Source organism: Ciconia boyciana, chromosome 30 (genome assembly GCF_034638445.1).
Source record: "Ciconia boyciana chromosome 30, ASM3463844v1, whole genome shotgun sequence".
Taxonomy (NCBI): Eukaryota; Metazoa; Chordata; class Aves; order Ciconiiformes; family Ciconiidae; genus Ciconia; species Ciconia boyciana.
The window spans coordinates 161,805-180,145 of NC_132963.1; the positions used below are offsets into that span (position 1 = coordinate 161,805).

At 53.7% G+C, this 18,341-nt stretch overlaps 1 protein-coding gene and 3 non-coding genes across 4 annotated transcripts; 3 read left to right on the plus strand and 1 right to left on the minus strand.

Moving 5' to 3' along the window:
- The first annotated feature begins 561 nt into the window (after positions 1-561).
- TRNAF-GAA (transfer RNA phenylalanine (anticodon GAA)) lies at positions 562-634 on the plus strand. Its single transcript has one exon. It is a non-coding gene; the product is annotated as a tRNA-Phe (tRNA).
- Positions 635-2,109: 1,475 nt separating this feature from the next.
- Positions 2,110-2,181, plus strand: TRNAA-UGC (transfer RNA alanine (anticodon UGC)). The gene has a single exon. It is a non-coding gene; the product is annotated as a tRNA-Ala (tRNA).
- A 7,858-nt stretch (positions 2,182-10,039) lies between these two features.
- Positions 10,040-13,365, plus strand: LOC140645052 (ciliary microtubule associated protein 1A-like). The gene is made up of 6 exons (XM_072848282.1): positions 10,040-10,145; positions 10,905-11,105; positions 11,328-11,429; positions 11,778-11,899; positions 12,332-12,472; positions 13,279-13,365. The coding sequence occupies exons 1-6, from the start codon at positions 10,040-10,042 to the stop codon at positions 13,363-13,365; spliced, it is 759 nt and encodes a 252-aa protein (XP_072704383.1).
- Positions 13,366-17,012: 3,647 nt separating this feature from the next.
- On the minus strand, positions 17,013-17,084 carry TRNAA-UGC (transfer RNA alanine (anticodon UGC)). The gene has a single exon. It is a non-coding gene; the product is annotated as a tRNA-Ala (tRNA).
- Between the last annotated feature and the right edge of the window lie 1,257 nt (positions 17,085-18,341).

The window sequence follows — 18,341 nt, forward strand, 5'->3', positions numbered from 1 at the left end:
ATTTCCTGAACGAATGGTGGCTTGAGGAGAGCCCATGCCGGAGCAGGTTTGTCTTGAAGGACTGTAGCCCAGAAGAGGGACCCCACGGGAAAGGTGTTAGAAGGAAGGAGCAGCAGAGAGGAACTGTTATGGACTGACCACAACTCCATTCCCCATCCCGAAGCACTGCTCATGGGTAGAAGAGTAGGGAAGGAAGGAGGGAAGTTGAGCTGGGGAAAAAAGAGTCGGGGGAGGCCTTCCATGGGGAAGGAGATAAGGTCTTCCAGCAGCCCCACGCTTCTTCCACCCTCAGCCTTTTTAGTTGCACGTGCCTGGCCTGTCTACTTGCCTTCACCACTGTCACATTTGTCCAAGGCCCACACACATCTTGGCATGCCCAGTGCAAGCTGGCCTGCCCCAAACCTGGAGCCCACCTGGGCTTGGAGGCAGGGAGGGGCCAGGTCCCTTGTGCCTGAGGCTGGGCACAGCTTTTCCCTGGGAACCTCCCTGAGGAGCGCTCCTCGTGTGTGTCAGCCTGTGTCCTGGCACGGGTGGCAAAGGGACAAAGGCTGCTGCAGCAGGGCTGAAGTAGCTCAGCTGGGAGAGCGTTAGACTGAAGATCTAAAGGTCCCTGGTTCAACCCCGGGCTTCAGCAATGATTTTCTCCCTCAGATTTTTGCAGAGCCCATCTGCCTTCTTCCAGCCTGCCCCAGCCCTGCTTGCTCCTTCACCTCTTGCCAGAGCATTGTCCCTGCTCTGTAGCTGCAGATCTGTGGCTTAGAAGGAGCCTTCTTCCAGCACCACAAGTGCCCAGCCTCCCCCGCGGCAGGACTCTCCATTCAGTGCTCCTCTGGGGTGCTCTCCAGCTGCCCCTCCTTCCCCGCTCCACAGAGAAAGGCACAGACTGGACTATAGTCCCACGGCAATGTGCACATCCTAGCCACCTGCAGATCTGCTGCCTCAGCCGGTTCCCCAGGGATGCTTCTCCAGAGAAGTTTGGCTTTTGTTGTGACTGACCGCAAGTGAGACGATGGGCAGAGGGAGAGACTGTCTGTCCAAGCAAGGTTAGTGTCTTGCCAGCTTTTAGCATGAGCTTGAAAATGCTTGGCTGCAAGGGACAGTGCCTGCAGGACTATCACTGCTCCAAAAGAGTCCTTCTAGGTGTTTCTTGAGTGAGAATGGGAGGGTCATTGCTGAGGATGGGCTTTGGGGCCATGTGTGCAAAGCAGAATAGATGAGCAGTCCATCCCCTTACCTCCACTCAACCGCTCCAGAAGTTCACGGTGACTGTGGTTTGGTTTTGATTCCCCCAGACCCTCTCTGCCAGGCAGGGGAAAATGCTCAGCAGGGAAAAATCCAAGGCATTGGGCAGCACAATGGCCCCAGCTGTACCACCACGAGGAGAGCATCCCTGAGTGTGGTCAAACCACCGGCCTTTCAGTTAGGAGCTGACCATGCTCACCCACCCTGCCACAGAGACCCCAGCCAGGGCTGTTCCAGGGCACTGCTTTGCCCTCAGGACAGTCCTCAGTGCTGACGGAATGGGAAGGTCCCTGAGCCCAACCCACATCCCCAGCCCCATGGAGACAGAAGCTTGCCCTTCTCCGCATGTCCAGGGATGCCGGGGGGCAGAGTGGTGCACGGGGAGGCCTGGTGCCTGGATGAGGGGGAGGTTTCTGCTCCTCTCCATCACACACCCTGGGGTGCCATCAGAGCCTGGGGGTACCTCACCCCAGGGAGGGCATTTCCCTCACCCTGTTGCTCTGCTCCTGCTGTGGAGCTGGGGACAGATGTGGCACAGAGGGGTGTTGCCCTGGGTGGCAGAGGAGGCTCAGGGGTTTTCTCCTCTCCATTGACCCCAGGGTGGTCCAGAGCATGGGAGAAGTGCCTGCAGCAAGAGGCTCCTCCTGCCCCATTGCCCTGCACAGACGTTGAAGGGGCAGTGGTCTGCAGTGCAGCCCTGTGCCAGGATCAGGCCCCAGTGGAGAGGCAATCCGGACCTCCCCCATCTCAGAGGGGTTCAAATGCTGTTTTCTGCTGAGGGTCCCTGGGCACCCAGGGGACAACAGGGCTGTGCTTGTCATAGTCACGTCACGGGAGAAGAGTGTCTCTCCTGCTGGCAGGTGTCAAGGGGATGTAGCTCAGTGGCAGAGCACCTGCTTTGCATGTGGGAGGCCCTGGGTTCAATCCCCAGCATCTCCAGGTGGTGCTTTTGCTCTGACTCCCCACACTCAGGTGGGTGTGGGCTGGAGCTGGGGCACTGCTCCTCTCCACCCTGCCCTGCCCACCCAGGGTCTGGCCATGGGGTAAGGAGGGCTGTGTGTGCTGTCTCTGCTGAGCCCCCTCCCAGAGGAGAGGCAGGCAGCTGTGCTAGACCTGAGCTCATGTTCCCAGCCTGGGCACTGCCTTGCACCACAGACCCACACACCAGCCAGGGGCCCTGCTGGGCAGCAAAGCCCCTGTGGGGAGACAAGGGGTGGCCCTCAGGGCGGGAACAGACATCAACAGCACACTGGGCTGCTGGCAATGCTGGCTGCACTGAGAGATGTGGTGTGAGGGTGTTAGTCCAGCCCAGGTGTCCTTTGGGACCAGGGCCACACTGCCCTGCTGGCTTTGCGGGGGTAAGGGTGTGAGATTGTCCTGTCTCCATGTGGAGATCCCATACCACGTGGGAAGCACCCAGCTGTGCCAGTGGTTAGGGGTGTCTGAGCTGGAGGAGTGACATTCCTTACCCTGACCCTGTCTCCAGGTCCTTTTCTGTCTGCCATCACCACTGGCTTGAGCAGAGCCTCGGCTGAGGCCTGATGGGTGGGTGCGTGGTTAGTGGTGGTTCTCCCTTATCCACAGAGCTGCCAGTCACGTCAGTGAATGATGCTTTGGAGGGGTTTCAGATGGGCGGTAATTACAGAATGATAGTGTGATTATTACTGCGGTAGTCTGAGAGTATGAGGGAAACAAAGATTTGGGGAGGAGAGGATACTTTTTATTAGCCGTCACATTTTTCACAACGCTGCGTTTGTGGGTCACTGACCGGATGATCATGGAGGTGGTGGCTGAGATTGTGTAATGGAAATTCTTTTGTTCTGGAATTGAAGCCCCAATCGCCCTCTAAAAGTCTGAGCCTACTGGATCTGGAAGGATCCAGTTTCTTCTCTTAAAACTGAAGATACTTCAGTTAGAGGGAGAGCCTGTTTGGAAGTTTAAGTAGTTTGGGGACAGAGGCCAGTTGGGGGCTGGGGCCCTTGTGGGAGGGGGCTGTTTCTGCCCCGTGCCCTTGACCCGGCGCTCAGAGCTGTGAAGGGGCTTTCCAAAATCCTGCTGGAAGGAGCCAGATGTGGGACGTGTGGCTGAGCTGGGGCACAGGGAGAAGCCCTGGACCGGCCTTCAAATCAGCTCTCCCAGCAGAACATTGCCCAGGAGTCACTTTGAGTGTTGCTGTTCTCCTTCAGGAAGCCTGGTGCACACCAAGCACACCCAGAGCTGTTCCTGTGCCAGGAGAAGACTTCACGCACTGCTGAGGCTGATGGTGACAGTTCCTGCCAGCTGTCCAGCTCAGGAAGATGCAGGTAAGATGCCACAGAGGAGGCACCGACTGGTTGTCACTTCTCTTGCGGGAACAGGATTTAACAGCAGAAGGGAGGCAGGACGAGAGGGCCCATGATGTCCAAAAGCACATCAGACAGCTGGGACAGTCACGATGAGAGCAGAGGGAGAAGGAGATGGAGGTCACATGGGTGGGACCATGCTTCCAAGGTAACATCTGCCACACAAACACAGAGAGAGACAGAGGCACTGGGAGGTGGTGGAGGGGGTGAGAAAGGTGCCTGGGAGAGAGGGGAGCACGGGGAGATGGTGAAAAAGCCGTGGTGCTGGAAGTGAGGACGCTCCTGCTGTGCAGGTGCTTGTGACGTCATAGGTGGCTGAGTAGGTGAGAGGGCAGGAGGAGGACCTGGCTTTTCCAGCTACTTCTGATGTCACTGGTAGCTCAGTAACTGGCTGGGTATGAAGGGACACCTGGCTTATGAGGAGCTTGTGATGTCACTGGTGGCTCTGTGCTCTCAGGGCAGGAGCATGCAGCTGGCTTCTCCAGCTTCTTGTGATGTCACCTGTGCCTGAGTAGGTGATAGGGCAGAAGCAGGCACCTGGCTGCTTGTTTCAGGAATTACGCAGCCACCACCTAGACCATGGCAGGAATTATGCAGGTGCCACCTCAGCAGGGCTCGGCCCTAGGTTCCTGCTCACAGAAGAAGGGTCACCAATCCACTGAGTAAATAAGTGGTTTATTTATGCGACAGGCAGAGCAGCTCGAGCTGGGTGCCTGCAAGGAGGGACCCCTACTGCAGATCACAGACCCCGATTATACCCTTACAGACAGTTTTCCCAGAACGTACCACCCATCACCCGATCCCCAAGTCCAGTCATTTAATTCTGGTCAGTGGTCTCTTGATTTCTTACTGGTTTTCTTGGTCGCTGGGCTGGCCTTCTGCAGTTAACTCATTCTCTTGGAATTGTTTCCTTGGTCCTTTTCTTCTTCCTTCTGCTTCCATCTGCCAGTATCAGCTGGTTCTGTGTTTGCAGCATTAGCTTGCTCAAAAAGTTGACTCTCGGTCAGCTTTTGCTGCCTAAGGCGTCAACTCCTTTAGTTTCTAGTGCTAAGCAAGGCTATTCATCCTAACAATTCCCAACACGGGTAACTGCAAGCTCTACTGGAGCAACTCTGAGAGACCAGACAACATCTGGGGGCATCTTCTTGGAGGTTGTTGGGAAATGCCTTTGGCCAATTGAAATGACAGCAGATGGCAAAATTTAGGGCAACTGAACCTTTCGCTACTCCGTATCTTCAGAGATTCATCACGCATAACATTTACATGGAAAGACAAACGCCTCCACCCAGCGCCCCTTTCTCCTTCTTTCCCCAACTTTTATTGCTGAGCACGATGTCATGTGGTGTGGGATATCCCTTTGGTCAGTTGGGGTCAGCTGTCCTGGCTCTGTCCCCCCTCCTAACGACTTGTGTACCACCAGTGTCCTCGCTGGTGGGGCTGTGTGAGAAGCAGAAAAGGCCTTGACACTGTGCACGCACTGTTCAGCCATTGCTTAAAAATTGGTGTGTTACCGACACTGTTTTGGTCACAAATCCAAAACATAGCACCATACAAGCTACTGCCATAATTAACATTGGTTTACCCTCAGTTGGCAACCAAGCACCACAGAGCTGCTCGCTCACCCTCCCCCACTAGGATGCGGGATGGAATCAGAAGAGGAAAAGTAAGAAAACTTGCGGGTCGAGAGAAGTACAGTTTAATAATTGACATAAAATAAAATATAATAATAATAATAATAAATTGTAATGAAAAGGAAAACAAGAGAGAGAGAGAGAAACAAAACCCAAGAAAAAAAAAGAAACAAGTGATGCAACTGGTCACCACCTGCCAATCACTGCCCAGCCATCCCCGAGAAGCAATCGCTGCCACCCTGGCCAACTCCCCCCAGCTTATATACTGAGCACGATGGCATATGGTATGGAATAGCCCTTTGGCCTCTGTGGCTGTGCCCCCTCTCAGCTTCTTGTGCACCTGGCAGAGCACGGGAAGCTGAGAAGTCCTTGACCAGTGTAAACATTACTTAGCAACAATTAAAACACCAGTGTGTTATCAACATTATTCTCATCCTAAATCCAAACCACAGCACTAAATCAGCTACTACAAAGAAAATTAACACTATCCCAGTGGAAACCAGGACAGCTACAATGAAGAAAGTTTACTCTATCCCATCCAAAACCAGTACACATGCTCAGCACTGTCACCAACTCCACACTCAACGGGGTCCCCATCTCTGTGCTTGGTGCCACCCCGTCACATGCTTGTAAAGTCCCCAAACCCCAAACTTTTCCAGGTCCCCACCCCCTTGCTCCGTACATCCTAGTCCCCCCTCTTACTGCTGTCCACATCCCCATGCAGGTGGCCCCGTTCCTGTTCCTGTGCTCGCCACTTTAGGCGTGCCTGTGATCGACAAGGTCCCTGTCAACACATGCAAGGCCACCTTTCACAGAATCCCAGAATGGCTGAGGTTGGAGGGCACCTCTGGAGACCACCTAGTCCAAGCGCCTGCTCAAGCAGTGTCCCCTGGAGCAGGCTGCCCAGGCCCTTCTGCAGCCAGAGGTTTCTACATTTGGCAGCTGTTTCTGGACTTGGGGGACTGTTGGCAGGTTTAAGGTGTGCCCCTGGGCTCAGGGTTTTCTTGGATTTGTAGGATACCGACTGGTCTTGGGGGGTGTGCTGGTCTGGTGATAGCTTCCAATTTTGGGGGAAGCTTCAGGGTTGGGGGATGTTGCTGTGTCAGGTGCATGCTGCCAGGTTTGGGGGGTGCTGCCAGGTGTGGGGTGCATCTGGATTGAGGGTTTGTTCCTGGGTTTGGGCAATTGTAGCAGGGCTAAGGATTATTTCCAGCTTCGGGGTGCCACTGGGTGGAAAGCTGTTGACAGCAGCATCTGCTCCAGTGGAAACAAGCCCTGTCCCTGCAGCAGTGCCAGCAGTGCATCTCATAAGGTGCTGGGCACCAGCATGGTCACGCTGCGCTCTCTGGCTGCTTGTTTCAGCAGCTCGGGTACCTGGCTGCCCACCCTTGAGAGGAACTGGGGTGCCACCCTCAGACATTTGTAACTTGCCCTGCTTGAGGTGAAATCGTGTCTCTCATGGTTAGAGTGTTTTGGGATAGTACACACCGTGCTGTCTGCTCTGCCTTGGGAGTAAATGATGTGTTTCTGCTTGTAGTTTAATTGCCTTATTCCTTCTTTTGAATCTCTGATGCAGATCACCCGGGGCCATTGATGGAGGCTGATTTTTGCATGGTGCCTGCTGTTTTGCTTGGCAGGGCTGCAGGAGGGGAGCCGGGCAGCGCTGCTCCACTGCTGGCTGCTGGGGTAGCCGTGGAGGACAGAGGCTTTAAGAAATCCCTTCCCAAGTCCCACTGAAGCTCAAGAGGTTTTCTGCCAGTGGACTTGCTGTGGCACTAAACATCACTTGGCAAGGGCTCTGACTTGTCCTGGGTTCCCCTTCATTTCTGCTCTGTAGAAGACGGTTGGCAAGCATTGAATTTGCGCAGCCTCTGCTCCTGTTGAATTGTCTTGTTGCTTTTTGTCACAAAGCGCTTTGTCAGACAACTGCCTAGTGAACGAGGCTTCCAGGGATGGTTTGCTGTCTGGCTAGTCAGAAAAAGGACAGGGATGGCAGTTAACATGTTCAAGCTGGATGGAAGCAGCAACTTGCATTTATTATTTATGTCTTGGCACACGTCAGACCAGCTCTGACAGCATCCTCTTCATTCTAGTGATACTGGGTACGATCACGGATCTTTAGTCTTGTGCTAGCTTTTCACCTGGAAACACTTCTGTGTATTCTGCCTGCATCTGCTTTTGTCCCTATAAAACCAACAGCTGGTCTCTGGGTCTTTTGCTTTGTAGTCAACGATGTTATTTTGTAGTTTAGTTCATCTGCATTTCTCTCTTTCTCTCTCACTCCCTCTCTGTCTTGGATAGCTGAATTATCTAATAAGCTGTTAAAGAGAAGATTAACCAGGTGCATATTCCTGTACTGAAGAGTACAATGTAGGAGAGAAAGGCAGAAGTGTCTGATCAGGACACGTGTGAAAATGCAATGTGATTGGCAGTTTTGGCCGTGTTTGGCAGTGGTGGTTGCTGTCGCCCTGTTCTAGCTCAGTGCTTCTAGCTCAAAGTCAGTGCAAAGGTGGCCTGTGAGTTTCTTGCTTGGTTCTGCCCGTGCCTTTGGTTGGTGTGGGGTCTGTGTGGTTGGCTGGAGTGTGGCTTCATGCCTTCCCTGCTAGGCCCATTCGTCTGCTTTGGGAAGATTTAGAGCTGTTGGACAGGTGAGAGTGAGAGCAGGGAAGGCATCTGGCTTTGGGCTCTCGCGTGAGTTCGTTAGTGCAAGGACAGTGAGTACTTTTTGGCTTAAGCCTGTTGTTCAGTCCAGGTACAGCAGCCTCCAAGAAAGGGAGAAGCCTCAGGGCAGCATCCTCCCCAGCAAGTTTGGTTCTAGGCGTCTGTCTGTCTGATGTCCGCTGAGGAACTGGTGCCTGCGAAGAATGATGTCGGGAGGTGCTGGGACTGCTTTCCCGAGGAAGAGCTACAGGCTGAGCCCTGGGCAAGAGAAGTCCAAGCTCCCAGGGAGAGGCCTGCACAGGCTGTGCACAAGCAGGACCGTTGTGGATCGGGGTGGGCGCCCCTTGCCTCACTTGAGATCCACTGCCTTCCAGGTGCTGATGAAACCTCCTGACAGGCGGTTGAAGCCAGGTGGGTGTCGGTCTCTTTTCCCAAGATAGTAGGAAAGATTTCTTCACTGACAGGGTTCTTAAGGACTGGAACAGGCTGCCCAGGGAAGTGGTTGAGTCACCATTCCTGGAGGTGTTTAAAGGACGTGCAGATGTGGCACTTAGGGACACGGCTTCGTAATGCACTGTTCGCTTTACGGTTGGACTCGATGAGCGTAGAGGTCTTTTCCAACCTCAATGATTCCATGATTCTATAATATCTGAACTGTTGGCAGTACAGAATTAGACAAGTGGACGAGCAAAAAGTGAGGAAATGTGGCTAAGCTGATGAGCTGCAAGAACATTACTGTGAAAAAATACTTTTATCTTAGGAAAGTTTTAACATTTTCTTCCAGATCATCCTCTTTGCTCACCTGTTCCTCAGACAGTCCCACACTGTCCAGCACAGCTGAAGGACACCCCTTCGTTCCTGCATTTCCCATTGATTCCCATGGCCTGATCACCCTGTGCAAAAGCAACTCGGAATTTCCCATGTAGCACAGGTACAGAGGAAATGGAGAAGAGGCAAGGGTGCATTAGGAGGCATTTTGACTGAGACTCTCCACACTGGTAAAAACCTCCCTGAATGGGTGCTGGATTCAGAGCAGTGTCAGCCATGGGAGAATGGGGCCCTTCTTTCTGAAGCAGAAGTAACTGGATTTGGCTGTGAGAATCTGCTCTTCCCTTAGCAATCCCATAAAGTAAAACTTCCTCCTCTCAGCCAGCACACACGGCCCAATCATGCTGCTTCCTCCAACGCCGCAGATGCATGGGCAAAAGAGAAGAAGGGAGAAGGAAAATCCTCTAGCAACATTTTACTCTTGGGAACTAGTCCTAGCTCCAAGCCTTGTTTCTTTCCTAAATGGCTATGAGCACCAGGACAGACTCCTGAGGCCGCAGTTTCTGTGGCTACCTTTCCCATGGATTTTTCTTGTGTTTTCCCAAGAAACTGCTGTGGCAGATTTCAGACCAGGTGCCAATCCAAATACTCATAATCAGAAAAGTTTAGCATCTCCTTCAACTTCAGCAGATTTTTTTTTTCATGTACATATATTTTTGACCTTTTTCTAAACATTGTTCTCCTTTTTTTCTTGCAGACTCAGATACTTGCCAAGTGCTAAAGACAACATAAATGTAAGGAACTCCGAACTTCCAGGAGCTAACAAGATACCAAACAGCATTTGACACCTGCTAATACCCAGCTGCCGGCACCAAGGAGTACTCACTGAATATCTTTATTGTCTTCACATTCATATTATGATGTGAGCCCAACAGTATAAGAACATAAGGCTGCTAAATTAAATGCAAAAATCACATCAGTTTTCCCTTGCTGCATGTTTCTGCCGTGCCGACCTCATGAAGGTCTAGCCCTGCAAGCTGGACATCCCCAGCTCCCCCATCAGCCGTATGGTGCAACAGCACATATGACAGGCACCAGGGGCCTGTATGATGTCACAGTGCGTCTCCATGACGAGCCAAGGTCTCTCCCCAGGGCCGCCCAGCAGCTGACACCACAACCTCTCCTGCCCGATAGCTGCCTGCCCTCACCCTCGCCACGCTCTGCGACTGAGAGCTGCCGCAGCCGACAAGCTCACCCACAGGCAGTGCGATGGCCAAGGCTGAGAAAGGTGAAGCATTGCTGCTCCTCCCGGGGAGGCTTCACAGAGGGCCTCTGTCAGGGAAGGCCCTCAGCAACTCTCCTGCTCTCGCCGTAGGCTTTGTAGCCACCTCCACCATGGACGGAGCCTGGGTGGGCACCTGGAGACCTCATCGCCCACGCGGCCCCATCATGGCCCAGTTCACCAGCCCGGGACCCAAGTACTCAATCCCCGGGACAACAGGTAAAACCACCATCGCAAGGTGGGGGCCGCACATCCACTGCCTCCAGGGGACGAGCAGCCACAGCTCCATTCCCCTTTGCTCCAAGCCTCCATGCTCTCAGCTGCAGCAAGGACACAGGCCTGCCAGAGGAAGGCTCAGACTGCTCCTGGGAAAGCCCCAGGAAAGAGCTGCCTGACTCTGCTGAGCACAGAGGTGGCCTTAGCAGGGCCTTAACCCCTGAGTGCACAGCAGCAAGCTTGCTTTGTGTCTTCGCTACAAACTTGGTGCTCCCACCTCACCCTTTTCTTCTTCTCCTCTTCTTTTTCTCCTCGTCTTTGTCTTCTCCTCCTTCTCTTCCCCTTTTCTTCTCCTTCTTTGTCTTCTCCTCTCAGACTTCATCTTCTCTTCCTATTCTTCTTCTTCTCCTCCTTGGTAATAGCAGTAAAGTTTCCATTTCTTTCCCATCGGGGCTCCGGGAAAGCAAAACATCACAGAGGCGATCTTTCCATTTGCTTTCAGTTAGCTTAGCAACTGTGTTGGCGTTTCATACTTCATAACAATAGCATTCTGGTGATCTTCTGATTAATTGCACAGTGCATACATTGTTCTTGCTGGAAGTCATTGTACCATTGTATTGGCCTACTGGTATCAGTCTTGGAGTAAAAATCACATGGGAAAGAATTTCTTGAGGCCGGCAACTCCAACTACTCCACTTAAAACTAGCTTTAAATATTCAGTTGCAGGCAGGTGTCCTTTTCTTCATAGGCTTTTCTTCCTAGGTTACCTGGCTCACAATCCCACCAAAACCAAAGCCCCTGCCTACACTTTTCGAGGGGCCAAGCCTCCCGTCACAGACAGCTGCTCTCCGGGTCCTCGGTACTACGTCCCGCCCTCCATCACCAGGAATGGGAAGTACGTGGCTCCAGCACAGCACATCTGCGGACTTCCCAAGATTAAGACCGAGATCACTCCTGGACCAAGTGAGTACCATTTCTCCAGCCCTTCTTTCAGGCAACACAAGCACACCTTACTTTTGCCCTGTGCTACTGGGGTACAAAACCATCAGCTCATGCCCTGAAGGAGCTTCAGAGGTTTCCAGACACAAAGCAAACAAGGCTGAGCCCCTCCTCCTGACCTTTCCTCTTTGGCTTGAGCAAAAGAGCCCAGCTTCATTGCTTTTCTCCGCTTCTCCTCTGCCTTAGGTGACTACTCCACCGACAAGGCCAACAAACACCTCTACAAATGCGCGCCGGCGCAGTCCATGGCCTTCCGGCACAAGGCGGTTAAAACTGACCAAACTCCAGGTAAGGGAATGTGGGGAAATACACACACTTGCAGCCTGCGTGTCCTCCAGGGAAAATCTGTTGCCCAGCTTTTTCAACAGGCCTAGGGAAAAGCCTCCGCAGCAGGGCGCAACGGTCTCTTGACAAGCTTGCTTGATGCCCCAGAGCACCAACTTCTCTCATCCCACAGAAGAACGGGCAACTCAGGCTTGGAGCTGCCAACACACACCACATGCGACAGAAGAAAGAGGCAGTGGGAGGAGGGACAAGACATCCTTCCTGCTCCTCGCAGCAGGCTGCTTCTCTCCCACCCAGCTGCTGCCCCTCTCCCCACAGGACTCACACGCTCTCTTCCCATTCCCCTTCCAGGTCCTGGCACCTACACCCTGCCTAGGCTGGTGGGACCCAACACAGCCTACACCCACGCCAGCCCGTGCTACTCCCTGAAAGGGAAGAGCAAGCACAGGGGCTTTGCTGAAGACCTCTCCAAGGTGAGCTACGCATCTCTGCTCTCTTGCGGCAGCAGCTGAAGCTCAGCTGCTCTCCTCAGGGCAGAAGGGCTCCCACACCTTCTGCAGCCTCTCTTAACGCACACTGCCCTGCACCAGCAGCAAAACCCAGGAAGCCACAGGTCCCCTGGCTCTCTTGCTGTTAACAGCATACCAACACCTGCTGTGCCTCACTGTCCAACACTAACAGTTTTGGTGGGGCAGAGCTCATCAGCACCAATGGGAATCTCCCTCCTCCTCCTCTGGGAAATCTGCCTCTCTGCAGGGGAACAGGAGGTGCCCTTGTTCCAATCGCTCCATGCCCCTCACACCACTCCTCTGGCCAGCCAGCTCAACTAGCGCAGGCCGCGTGGACACGCGGCAAGCATCAACACCTGCCTTTTGTACCCAACCACCTCCTTGCCTCTCTTACAGACGCCAGGTCCTGCTGCATTCCCCAAGGTGGAACTGGACGTCTACAAAAAAAGGGCTCCCATGTACACGATGGGAACCAAAAGTAGACTTGGAGGCGACAAAACAGTGAAGCCGGGGCTGGCAGACTACTGCCTGGGAAAGGTAAGGCAACCTGCCCGCCTCTCCTCCTCTGCTTTGCAACAACCAGCCCTTAAGCATCTCCCCCTTCTGACGGGGCTTCTGACAACTCCAGACCACCTGACTGGAGTGACAAAATGCAGGACGCAGGCCTGCTCCCTTGCCTTGGCCCAAAGCCCAGCAGAGGGAGGCCAAAGAACATCTCTTTGCCTCTCCACTAGCTCAGCCATTCAATGCTGATATGTGCTCACACATCACAAGCTCCTCAGGAGGACACTCCGCTGCAGACAGGACAAGCAGACCCAAGAGGGGACTTTTCTCATGCACTGGGGTCAGCTGGGAGGGCACGGGCATCTAGCAAAATGTGGCTGGACCTAGAAGGCCTCTGGACTTGGAGCAAGTTCCAGTGCCAGCTCAGCTCCAGCCATGACCTTGCCCTGCCAGGTGGAGTGGCCATGTCACTCCATTTTGCGTCAAACACAAGATCTTTGCTGTTGAGTGGCCTTCTGAAAACACTTGAGGGATGTATTTTACCCACCCCAAACTCTTTCTCTCCTGTCTTTATAGTCCTCCCAAAAAGGGGAGAACTGCCAGTCACTACCAGCAGCAGACCATTGGAAATGTCCTGCTCACGCAGGAGGTTTCCAACAAGCGTGCCACTGGGACAGGGGGAGTTAGGTAAAACTGCCCAGACATGCCTGCAGCAATGCACAACAAAGGGCACATGCACATACAGCAACTTGTTATGCCAGACGGCCTTCACTGAAGACAACTCTTCTTGAGAACAAGGCACCATGGTCACCCTTTTTTCCTCACTTTTCCCCTTCCAGGTGACACTGATCAAGCCCCAGGCACCTGCTCCCACTTTTGGACTCCGACATTCCCTCTACACAGCTCCTCTAATAGCTCTGATATGATTCTAATAAAACAACACACCCCCAAAGATCTGGTCTGTCCACCTTCAGCTGCAGGGAGAGGAGGTGTGCGTGAGGGAGTACAACTGTCTCTCTCCATTTCATGTTTATGCCTCAGCCAAAACACTGCAGGATGAGGACGAGGGGAGAGCACTGATATCCTTAGTGTCATCAAGGCAGAGAGCTCTGACAGCATGCTTTCACACGACTGGAGCTAAACACTGCCCCGTGAAAGCAGTCCAGCCCTTCCCTATGCGTTCTCACCCCATGGCCGAGCATCCCACAGGCACAGGCTTTACTAAAGTCTCAGGAGACAACATGCACAGCCTTTCCCTCATCCACTGAGCGGGTCATCTTGTCAGAGAAGGAGATCAGGTTAGTCAAGTAGGACCTGCCTTTCATAAACCCATGCTGACTGGGCCTGATCACCTGGTTGTCCTGTACGTGATGCGTGATGGTGCTCAAGATGATGTGCTCCATAACCTTCCCCAGCACTGAGGTCACACTGACAGGCCTGTAGTTCCCCAGATCCTCCTTCCGGTCCTTCTTGTAGATGGGCGTCACATCTGCTAACCTCCAGTCAACGGGGACCTCCCTGGTTAGCGAGGACTGCTGGTAAATGATTGAGAGTGGCTTGGTGAGCACTTCCACCAGCTCCCTCAGTACCTTGGGTGGGTCCCATCCGGCCCCATAGACTTGTGTGTGTGTAAGTGGTGTAGCAGGTCACTAACCATTTCTCCTGGATTATGCGGGCTTCATTCTGTTCCACATCGCTGTCTTCCAGCTGAGGGGGCTGGGTACGCCAAGAACAACTGGTCTTACTATTAAAGATTGAGGCAAAGAAGGCATTGAGTACCTGGAGAGATAGAAATACAATGATGGGCACAGGTACGATTCCAGAGGTGGACACAATTACACACAGAGATACAGGCAGAGAAAGAACTACAGATACCAAAACACATACAGACACAGTTGCCCATACAGGTACAGTGGGAGTTACAGATACCGTTGCACCTACAGGTACCATTGCACCTACAGATTCCACTACAGATACCAATAAACACAGATAAGGTGCTACTGAAGATACCACTGCAGATGCCATTGAAGATACCACTCCAGATGCAGATACCACTGCAGCTGCCTTTGCAGGCGCAGATGCCACTCCAGATGCAAGCACCACTGAAATGGCACTGCAGAAGCAAATACCACTGCAGGCACCATTGCAGATACCTTTGCAGACGCACACTCCATTCCTCATAACACTGCAGATGCAGAAACCAATGCCAAGAGCATTGTCGATGCAGGTGCCATTGCAGAGTGAGATACCCTGGCAGATGCAGACACCATTACGGATGCCTAAACAGCTGCGGATACCTGTGAAGAAGCCAATTCAACGGAAGATACAGACACCATTGCAGAGGCCATTCCAGGTGCAAACAGCAACAGAGAGAGCATTGCAGGTGACAGACTATTGCAGATGGAGATACCACGGGAGATGCAGATGCCATTGCAGATACCACTAGAGATGCCCTTGCAGTTGCAGGCACCCTTGCAGATGCAGATGTCATTGCAGATGCAGATGTCATTGCAGACACAGATACCATTGCAGATACCACTTTACACTCAAATACCATATCGGCCCTGGCAGAGAGCATTGCTGATGCAGGGACCATGGCAGATGCAGAGGGTATTGCAGATGCTGTTGCATTTTGCATACCTGCCCAGGATACCGTTGCAGATGCCATTCCAGGTGCAAAGACGATTACAGAGAGCATTGCAGGTGAACATACAATTGCAGATGGAGATGCCGCTGGAGATGCAGATGCCGTTGCAGATACCCTTGGAGATACCATTGCAGATGCAGGTAGCAATGCTGTGCAGACATCGTTGCAGTAGAAGTCATCCTTGCAGATGCTATTGATGATGCCGATAGTGTTGCTGATGCCAGAGCAGATGCAGATAGCATTGCGGATGTAGACGCCATTTCAGATGGAGATACCACTGCAAATGGCACTGCAGATTCATATACTATTGCAAAAACCTTTGCATAGACCGTTGCAGAGGCGCACACCTTGCCATATAAAGCCACAGATGCAGACGCCAAAGCCAATTCCATTGCAGATGCAGATGCCATTCCAGATGCAGATACTGCTGCCGCTGCAGATACCACTGTAGAAACCATGCAAAGTCAGGTGCAGGGACAAGAGGAGAGGCAGAGCCCACTGCAGACACTCATGGCATTACAAATGCCTTTGCCGATGCAGAGGCCGTTGCAGATTCTGATCCCATGGCAGATATCGATAGCATTACACATATCGATGCAGACAGAAGCCTCTGTGCAGCTGGGCAGCAGTGCAGCAGGCTCAGCGGGGCCCGAGCTGTGAGAATGTTCACAAACCTCAGGCCATGTCTGATGAGCTTCTGGAAAGAGTAAAGAAAGAAGCCCAGGCTTGATTCCCAGCATGTGTGCTGAAATCTGAGGCAAGGTCACTGAACCTCTGGAAAAAGGTCACCCTTATTAGCTTCATTTGTTAGTGTTAAAAGCAGCTAATTGTAGGGTGATCTAATGGCAAGGATTAGGGAACCTTAACCCGAGCTGATGTTCCCAGCTGCGTCAGGAACTGAATGTCGTAGGTGCACCTGAATCCATGAGGTTTTGGTTTTAGGTGACATTAAAACCCCTTCAGCATCCTACCTGCCTGCACATCAGCACGCTCCCTGCCATCCTCAGACTCAGGTGCTTTTGGCTACAGCTGCCTCTGTGCTCGCTGTTTGGCCACTGCTCTTCTGTGGATTTCTCTCTGCCTCACAGGCCTTGGCAGCCTGCAGTGAAAGGCTGTGTCTCACACCCCATTGTGTTGGCAGGTGTTTTTTGCCAGAGTAGCAGCCAAGGCACCATCTCCTGTGCATGGCTGTGCACAGGCCTGTGCCTCCCTGTTCCCACCAGCACAGGGTGGATGGAGACATACCCCCATCAGGAACAAGAAGTGGGTGCTGGCCCCACCAGTCCCACCTCTGCAGAGCTGTGCCTGACCTCAGCAGCTTCGTGTTCCCTGAGCCAAGGCTCTGCTCAAGCCAGTGGTGATGGCAGACAGAAAAGGACCTGGAGATAGGGTCAGGGTAAGGAATGTCACTCCTCCAGCTCAGACACCCCTAACCGCTGGCACAGCTGGGTGCTTCCCACATGGTATGGGATCTCCACATGGAGACAGGACAATCTCACACCCTTACCCCCGCAAGGCCAGCAGGGCAGTGTGGCCCTGGTCCCAAAGGACACCTGGGCTGGACTAACACCCTCACACCACATCTGTCAGTGCAGCCAGGATTGCCAGCAGCCCAGTGTGCTGTTGATGCCTATTCCCGCCCTGAGGGCCACCCCTTGTCTCCCCACAGGGGCTTTGCTGCCAAGCAGGGCCCCTGGCTGGTGTGTGGGTCTGTGGTGCAAGGCAGTGCCCAGGCTGGGAACATGAGCTCAGGTCTAGCACAGCTGCCTGCCTCTCCTCTGGGAGGGGGCTCAGCAGAGACAGCACACACAGCCCTCCTTACCCCATGGCCAGACCCTGGGTGGGCAGGGCAGGGTGGAGAGGAGCAGTGCCCCAGCTCCAGCCCACACCCACCTGAGTCTGGGGAGTCAGAGCAAAAGCACCACCTGGAGATGCTGGGGATTGAACCCAGGGCCTCCCACATGCAAAGCAGGTGCTCTGCCACTGAGCTACATCCCCTTGACACCTGCCAGCAGGAGAGACACTCTTCTCCCGTGACGTGACTATGACAAGCACAGCCCTGTTGTCCCCTGGGTGCCCAGGGACCCTCAGCAGAAAACAGCATTTGAACCCCTCTGAGATGGGGGAGGTCCGGATTGCCTCTCCACTGGGGCCTGATCCTGGCACAGGGCTGCACTGCAGACCACTGCCCCTTCAACGTCTGTGCAGGGCAATGGGGCAGGAGGAGCCTCTTGCTGCAGGCACTTCTCCCATGCTCTGGACCACCCTGGGGTCAATGGAGAGGAGAAAACCCCTGAGCCTCCTCTGCCACCCAGGGCAACACCCCTCTGTGCCACATCTGTCCCCAGCTCCACAGCAGGAGCAGAGCAACAGGGTGAGGGAAATGCCCTCCCTGGGGTGAGGTACCCCCAGGCTCTGATGGCACCCCAGGGTGTGTGGTGGAGAGGAGCAGAAACCTCCCCCTCATCCAGGCACCAGGCCTCCCCGTGCACCACTCTGCCCCCCAGCATCCCTGGACGTGCGGAGAAGGGCAAGCTTCTGTCTCCATGGGGCTGGGGATGTGGGTTGGGCTCAGGGACCTTCCCATTCTGTCAGCACTGAGGACTGTCCTGAGGGCAAAGCAGTGCCCTGGAACAGCCCTGGCTGGGGTCTCTGTGGCAGGGTGGGTGAGCATGGTCAGCTCTTAACTGAAAGGCTGATGGTTTGACCACACTCAGGGATGCTCTCCTCGTGGTGGTACAGCTGGGGCCATTGTGCTGCCCAATGCCTTGGATTTTTCCCTGCTCAGCCCCTGCCTGGCAGAGAGGGTCTGGGGGAATCAAAACCAAACCACAGTCATGGTGAACTTCTGGAGTGGTTGAGTGGAGGTAAGGGGATGGACTGCTCATCTATTCTGCTTTGCACACATGGCCCCAAAGCCCATCCTCAGCAATGACCCTCCCGTTCTCACTCAAGAAAGACCTAGAAGGACTCTTTTGGAGCAGTGATAGTCCTGCAGGCACTGTCCCTTGCAGCCAAGCATTTTCAAGCTCATGCTAAAAGCTGGCAAGACACTAACCTTGCTTGGACAGACAGTCTCTCCCTCTGCCCATCGTCTCACTTGCGGTCAGTCACAACAAAAGCCAAAGCATCCCTGGGGAACACACAAGCATCCCTGGGGAACCGGCTGAGGCAGCAGATCTGCAGGTGGCTAGGATGTGCACATTGCCGTGGGACTGTAGTCCAGTCTGTGCCTTTCTCTGTGGAGCGGGGAAG

Bases quoted from the DNA above. Each gene is read 5' to 3' on its own strand.
- LOC140645052 (XM_072848282.1), top strand. From the start codon at position 10,040: ATGGACGGAGCCTGGGTGGGCACCTGGAGACCTCATCGCCCACGCGGC. The intron at 10,146-10,904 runs GTAAAACCACCA...TTTTCTTCCTAG, and splicing joins CTCAATCCCCGGGACAACAG to GTTACCTGGCTCACAATCCC. The intron at 11,430-11,777 runs GTAAGGGAATGT...TTCCCCTTCCAG, and splicing joins TAAAACTGACCAAACTCCAG to GTCCTGGCACCTACACCCTG.